Source organism: Aplysia californica, unplaced genomic scaffold (genome assembly GCF_000002075.1).
Source record: "Aplysia californica isolate F4 #8 unplaced genomic scaffold, AplCal3.0 scaffold00873, whole genome shotgun sequence".
Taxonomy (NCBI): Eukaryota; Metazoa; Mollusca; class Gastropoda; order Aplysiida; family Aplysiidae; genus Aplysia; species Aplysia californica.
The window spans coordinates 271,585-279,401 of record NW_004798143.1 but is presented as its reverse complement, the minus strand read 5'-3'; the positions used below and the strand labels follow the sequence as shown (position 1 = coordinate 279,401).

The 7,817-nt window shown below is 41.7% G+C and overlaps 1 protein-coding gene across 1 annotated transcript; it reads left to right on the top strand.

Moving 5' to 3' along the window:
• The first annotated feature begins 6,469 nt into the window (after nt 1–6,469).
• On the top strand, nt 6,470–7,603 carry LOC101857984 (probable LRR receptor-like serine/threonine-protein kinase RPK1). The gene is made up of 2 exons (XM_005110313.1): nt 6,470–7,042; nt 7,382–7,603. Exons 1-2 carry the CDS (start codon nt 6,470–6,472, stop codon nt 7,601–7,603), a joined length of 795 nt encoding a protein of 264 aa, XP_005110370.1.
• The last annotated feature ends 214 nt before the right edge of the window (nt 7,604–7,817 follow it).

The following is a 7,817-nucleotide window of genomic DNA, read 5'->3' as shown; positions in this document are numbered from 1 at the left end:
CCCTAAACTATCCACGTTGTCGAAGGGATGACAGATACAATTACTTGAACTTGAATTCATTCGCGCGAAATCATGACTAACGTGAGCAGCGGAAATGGTATTCATTGTGAGCAGTCCGGGGTACACCTTTTCCCGTTTTTTACAGGAGGCTGGAGGGTGGAGGAGGAGGAGGAGGGGGAATAAAGAGAGGGAGGAGAAGGACGATGAGAGGGAGGGGGAGGTGTAAGGGGAAGGGGGAGGAGGAGAAGGGGGAAAAGAGGAGGAGGAGGAGGTTGGTGACGTCACAGCTGCTCGCAAGAGAAGATCACGGACCAGTACGACTGAGACACAGCTACGTTAGCGTTTCATATGCAGACGTCGGTAAAAGTACGAGGGGGAGTCAAAAAGTAATGCAAGTTGTTCGATATTTTGCACAATTTTGCATCAAATTTAATGAAATTCAGCTCACGAGTACTTGGTTATATACTTTTTAATACAAACTGTTAAAATTCAAATTTCTTAAATTTTGGCCCGAATGACGTCACATTAGGAGCAACTGTCAATTCTGAACCCTATATTGAAACATTAAAACGACTGAAAGCGAGAATTCGGCGAGTCAGACCAAATTTGTATATGGAAAAGGTGTTTTTTCACCATGACAATGCCCGCCTGAATTCGAGTACCAGAACAAGGGAGGCTATCACCCCGAATGTATGGAAACACTGCCACACCCAACGTATTCTCCTGATTTGGCTCCTTCAGACTTCCACCTTTTCGGTTCTAGAAAAGAATCATGCAGAGGTCTACACTATGGAAACAATGGAGAAATCAAGACTGCTGTACTCATACGACCAACCTGCTCAGTTTTACGTAGCTGGCATATGTGGACTTAGTAAAAGGTGGACAGAGGCTATTGAACGAAATTGAGAATGTGTTGAGAAATTTTTAAAAAATCTGATCCTCAGATGTTCCCCTTCAATTTGAGGTATGATAGTTGGAAGTGTGTTATTTTTCTTTTAAGTTATAAACGAACTTGCATTACTTTTTGACTCATCCTGGTATATTATTTGTCACGACTCGATGGAATCAGGCGCTCGTCAATTTTGGGGCATTTTGAGTTATTGAAATAATCTTAAAGCTTGTTCATTTCTTTTGCTCTTGATAAAATAACTACCCATCTATTTTAAACAGAAATCGAGATATCTGCAACTGAAGAAGGTCGGGATTGCCTAGAGTCATAGCGAAAAATGGCCGCCAAAGTTTGCCGAATTACAAAGCTTGAGTATGCTTGGATAATGCAAATTTACATTGCGTCTTCGTTCAACGTTTTTCTATAAAAAATCTGCACAGAAATGTATTTTTAAATAGATATAATATAAGGTGTTGAGCAACAAAAAAAAATTATAGAAATTGCTCAACGGGTGAAAAATAGTGGGTTTCCTTGATTTCATTATTTTAACGAGCGCCTGATTTTACCAAAATGCCTCACAAATATGTGTATAATAAAGTTATATGGTTCTGCATGGAAATGTAGAAGGTGACAAACTAAAATACTTCAAAGTGGCTACCTGAAACCGCTCGGGAGGGGGGAGGGGGTTGATGAAGAGAGAAGAGGGAGGCGGTGAGAAGAAAAGAGAGAGAGACAACGAAACAATCTTCCATTATGTCAAGTTAACGTAAGGTCAATTAATTAAACACCATAGGCTTAAGTGTAAAAATATGTGGTTGGCAGTTGCTCTCGTATGGTCTGCTCCTTCTCTCCCATCAAACATCTAACGTCCATATTTCTCCCCTTCTTTCTTTTGTTTGTTATTCTCTAGTGATATTCGGCACTTACATGACCTATTTGTGTTGCAAGTGCCGTAAAACTCTTACTAAAAATAAAAACTTAAGAGTGTTAAAGGCTAGTAAAACCTCCGGTTTTTATTTTGTATGTTATTATTTTTGCTTTGTTTTGTTTTGTTTTTGCGTGCATCCATAATTGTTGTCATATTTTGATGTAGCCTACCCCCTACCTGTAAGACATGGCACCAACCGTTTACTTTTATCGGATACAAGTGCGCAGAGAAAAACTTTAGCGTTATATAATTTGCTGGCATGGCTGAGAGCTAAACACACATGGGATTTCACGAGCGTACATTAGCCGAGTTGGCACACGAGTCACTCATCGTTATAATGGAACAGTAACAGTAATAAGTACAATCGAAATTGACAGAGACGGTCACCCATTGTCGAGGAGAAAATTGACTGTCTTAGACAGATGGTCGTTGTCTTACACAGTATCATTATAATGATGGGTTTTTTTAGGGGGTGGGTGGGAAGTACCGTTTACAGGAACAAAGTCTGTACAGGTGGTTGTCTTGCTTAGGCGATTGTTTTATACAGGTGACAGTTCGGGCAGGTTTGACTACTTGTAGATAGAACAGTGCACATCAGCTGGAACGATAATATAATGACGGAAGAGAAGATGAAAACTCCTCAGCTCAACCGTGCATGTGTCATGTTTAGAACAGATGCCCATGGGTCAAACAGGTCCGATCTACTTGATCAGATCGAATCGGAAAATGGCGCTGGCTTTTGCACGTTGTAATAAATTATTGTATCTTTGAGATCTCTGCTTTGCTTCATTGGATTTCCGATTCCGGACCCGATTCACCCCACTGGTTCTACGGAAGAAAAGTAGGCCTACCTATTCCTCTTTACGTAAACCAACAGTTACCGATTACTTTATTTATTTTTAATTAAATGTTTTATATCTGAATTTATTGTAGGAAGAAAAGAAAAATTGGTGCCTCGCCGTGGACCGAAAAGTGAAAGCTGTTCGTAGCTGACCAGGGTCGGACCTGAAAGAAGAAATCATGGAATCCCCGGAAGAAATCACATCAGTACTGTAGAAAAGTAATTGGGTTCGTACTCGATTCTTAGGGTTCCTATCCTTCAAGAATCGGGCATCTGCGATAACAACCCCCTCCCCCCCCCCCCCCCCCCAAAAAAAAAACAACATGAAACTTGAACCACTACCAGAAGTTCATTAGGGCCAATGCATAGCGAGTTTAAGTAATTAAGTTCGGTATGGGCCATTGGCATTCCGCACGCCAAGAAAAGATCTGACCCCACAACTATGTCGAGTGGCACGGGTGACACACAATAGCCTAATTCTGATTGCTTGTTGACCACAATTTTCATCAAATACATGAAATGTTTCTTAACTAAATAATCAGCAGAAACCGTCAATACTGTTTTAGAATCTTCCACCCCTTGCTGTGCACAGTGAACACACGCACTTTCTCGTTCATCCAATTATTTTTATCACCGCTGACAATGATAGTAAAACCTAACAGATTATCAAATTAAATGTTTTTAGGACTCTGCAAAGAATGACTAGTCGCCACGGCCCGTTAATATGAAACTCTTCTTGTACAAAGGTCTCCCCCCCCCTTTCCACAAATAAACGTATTTAAGATCTGACCAAAACTGTAGTACAGCTGGCTCGTGCTACTATTCGCTAACCCTAGAATTACAAAGTTATATATGCTCAGTGCCTAGTTTTTGAGAAATTGGACGTTAAAAATTTTGAGTTTCACAATATTTCCAGTAGTGCTAGGCGGATGAGTTCCCGATTATTGAAAGCTAGGAATCGTAGGAATCGACTCCGAACCCAATTACTTATTTTTCTAATGATGTGATTTTTTTCCGGTGGTTACCTGGTTGGCTCCGAACGTCTTCAGGATTTAGGATGGCCTTGATTTCGGAACACTACGAAGCATCAACTTTCATTTTTCAAAAATAAATTCTTTTTTTAAAAAAATACAATTTTAATGATAAAACTGTTGGTTTACATAAAAGTGGATAAGGAACTTTACATCCGCAGTATTAATCTTGGGAATCGGTTCCGGAATCGACTCTTCGCCCAGCTCTAATTTCCAGCTTTTTAAAATGCAATATTCTTTGAATATCTAGATAACGACTCTGAACAATCTTACGATTTTGATAAGAGCAGATAGAAAATTTGGTTTCTGACCTCATGGTCTTACTCTTAATTATTCAGAACGGCCACAAATGTCAGATAAAACATTGTAATTCTGAGGTACCGTACGCTATTGGGACGCCTTTTCTGCCAGTTTTCCGAAAGGTCGGCTGCCGATAAAATTAAAATTATTGCCCTTTCTGGACAACAGAAATCAGAACCAAGTGATGTATAAACAACCTTGTTATGCTAACGACTGACGTGGAAGAGTGTCATTAAACGTCAGTGAACTCCTTTTGAGGAGCAATTTACGGTACTCAACATTGTTTGTCCCTTGCTGCTCACATAGTAGTGCTAGGCGGTAGAGCTGGGTAATGAGTCGCTTTAGCGAAATCTGTATAATATGTTAATGCACCTCTTCGGCAAATAATATTATATGAACCGCTTCGACAAATGGGTAAGAACAACTTCGACAAACGAGTTAGCATCCCTTCAACAAAATATGGGTGCAACCACTTTGGGAAGCGGGTTAGGAAAGGAAGTTAAGAGTCTGAATTCGGACAACGTTTCATTGAAAATTATCCGGTTATCCGGATAGATTATCCGGATTTTGCCCACCTCTACATTGCGGTACCGTCGGAACCAAGTGCTGGTCCTTTCCCGGCAGTGGGTGTCGAGAACCGCTGGTACCTGCACTGGGAGTGACATCAGATGGTGACGTCTCTCGTGTCGAGTCTAACGCCACGATTAGCCCCGCCTGCAACCCCCCTCCCAAACACACACACACACACACACACACAGACACACACACACACACACACACACACACACACACACACACACACACACACAAACACATAAGCAAGTCATAATTGCTTTAACGCAAAATCCATTTGAAGTTTTCCGCCCCGCGGCATTAAACTTTGCATGCAGAATTTTAAAAAAAATTATCAAACTAATCGCCACACTGACCAGTTAAAAAAGAAAAGATATGTTCTCTATAGGCCTATCAAATTAATCATCATATTTTGAAAAACTTTCTAATAAGAAGGGGTCTCTCGCCTTTCTTTAACAAAAATAAACAAAGACTATAAAGGACTCATGTTCTCACCTTCACATACTTCTCAAAGAGATCTCAAATCAAAACAAAGACTTCACATTCATCATTTCCAAAGCCCCTACCCCCATCCCCACCCCACGCCGAACCAGATATCCCGGTTACACATTGGGACGCTGTATCTCCTTCAATGTGCAAATTAGCCGTAACAAGCTGAGCCGAAACCCTACCTTGTGAATGCTGATTGTATCAAAGGGGCTGTAACCATTTAGGCCCACTCATAAAGGACACGCATTCTGAACTCGAAACAACAATATAAGACGCACTTTTTTAGGGTAAATAAATAGAAGCATAATTTTGTTGGTTAAGAAGATTTTTCAGTTCAATTTTATTTCTCTGAAACTGAAAAAGAAAAACGTGTGCTACGGCATGCATATTACGAAATATGCAAATTAAGGTTTACTAAGATTGTGATTGATTGTTTGCAAGGTGCTGCAACTTCGTCTTTTGTTTGCTGATTTGATATATTGTGTCTGTTAATGTCGTGCAAGAGTTCAGCGTATAGTGTTATTCACAGACTCCTGTGTCTGAAATTACGCGACACGCAGAATTGTTTTGTTTGTTTTTTAATTTGTAAACATATTTCGTCATGGATGAAAATAAAGAACTTTATTTTACCAATAAACAATTGTATTCTTTCTTGTTGTTTAAATTTATCTTTTTCCCTTCTACTATTATTATTCAATTATTTGTTTCTATTCTCTTTTATGTTTACCGTAGTATGTTGCAAGTGCCGCTAAACTCTAACTAAAACTAAAGTTCGTTTCCTGGCCACCCTATGACCTTTACTGCGTCGAAAGATTTAACTGAGATATATACACAACCTAAAGCTAGGAACATTTTAATCACTCTTGAAAACTTGCCCTATGGCAAGGAGGTCTCTCGCGTTGTTGTTGTTGTTGTTGTTTTTTACCAACAATAACAAAGACGGACGAAGGCTCTCGGTTCACACCTCTCGCACTGCTGAACCAATTCTCAAAACGAGACAATAGAGTCTTATCCATAGATTCAAAAGGCCGACTCAATATTTTCTCAAGAACTTCCCAAAATATCCTAACAAAGAAAAAATCCTCTTTTAAAATTTCAAGGCCTGGTCAGTCACTGACCAGCCAGCCTGGTTGCACAATAGGTGTTGATCAGTTAACACGCTTTGATGTAAGCCGCTACAAGCCACGGACACCGGACCTATTCCCCCTGAGGGTGTCTTTTACTACGTGACCAGATCTGATTGGTTACCGTCAGTTAAAGGATTTTGATAACAAAACCTCGAATTTTCAAAACGTGGAATCCACTTTCTTTGTGTACAGACTTGACCAGTTAGTTTCTTCTTTCTGGTGGTCAGTTCACTCTGAACACTCGAGCGATCCACATCGAAGTTGTTTTCTGAGTCTGAATATTTTGCAAGTATGGAGATCTCCGAGGAGCAGAACCACGTCTTAGGAACGTTCAACCTGGACAAGGGCCCCTGTCTGGGACGAGGCGGCTCTGCTCAAGTTGTTCTGGCCTCCAACAGGAAGGACCCCTCTGCGAAAGTTGCTGTGAAGATCATCTCTTTCGAGAGCGGAAAGCAAGCGATGGTGGACCAGTTTCACGACGAGGTGTCTGCCCTACGATGCCTCAGCCACGACCGCGTCATGTCTCTCGTGACGTATGCTTCCACCCCTCGCCAAGGCTTCATCGTCCTGAAGTATTACCCTCACGGTACGGTAGACAAGTCTTTCCCCGTGGAGTCTTCGGTGGCTCTGGGATATGTGGCAGATGTTGCCAGAGCCCTGGACTACATCCACAGACTGAGGATCTACCACCAGGACATAAAGCCGGCCAACATCTTCCTCGACGGCGACGGAAGAGCAGCTCTGGGAGACTTCGGACTGGCGCGGAGACTGAAGGACGGAGAGAAGAAGGTGACCAGCTGGGTGTCTACCTGCGGCTTCTACGGGCCTGAGACTAGGACAGGACGGTGCATGTGTCCCTTCAAGGTAAATATACATTTTATTCTATCTATCTATCTATCTATCTATCTATCTATCTATCTATCTATCTATCTATCTATCTATCTATCTATCTATCTATCTATCTATATATCTATCTATCTATACACACACACACACACACACACACACACACACACACACACAGCCACATACACACACGCACCTACACACACGCATGCACACACACACACACACACACACACACACACACACACACACACACACACATACATATATGTACCACTAATAATGTACCCCATGCCTTAAAAATGATTTGCTAAACCTCCTTACTAATACACGATTGTACTTTTCTCTCCTCCACAGCTCGACATGTACAGTCTTGGGGTCACCATGTGCCTGCTGGTCTACAGATGCTTTCCGTTGGGATTGGACCCCCTGACCACCACGGACCAGTGCCGTGACGTCAAGCCGTCGTACAGGAAAGTTCTTCGCCACCTGTTGGAGCCGGAGCCCCGGCTACGTTTGAACGCCTCCACCTTCCTCCGCGTCGCCTCCGTGCTCTGTCCCTCTAGGCCACCTCAGTAGAGCTGCAGCTAGGACCCCCGGCCTGGCTTTGGAAGGAGTTGCGAAAGGATGAGACTGGTAAGTACCACTGAATTTGCAGGTTTATTTTTGTCTGTCTTTGTCTACGTCTATGGCTTGTGTCTTTGTTTATATCTATGTCTCGTGTCTTTGTTTATATCTATATCTTAAGTCTATTTTTATGTCTATTTCTATGTCTTTGGTTATGTCTCTGTCT

Excerpts from the sequence above, each read along its gene's own strand:
- LOC101857984 (XM_005110313.1), top strand. The coding sequence starts at position 6,470 with ATGGAGATCTCCGAGGAGCAGAACCACGTCTTAGGAACGTTCAACCTG. Across the intron at positions 7,043-7,381 it reads GGTGCATGTGTCCCTTCAAG|CTCGACATGTACAGTCTTGG; the intron begins GTAAATATACAT and ends TCTCCTCCACAG.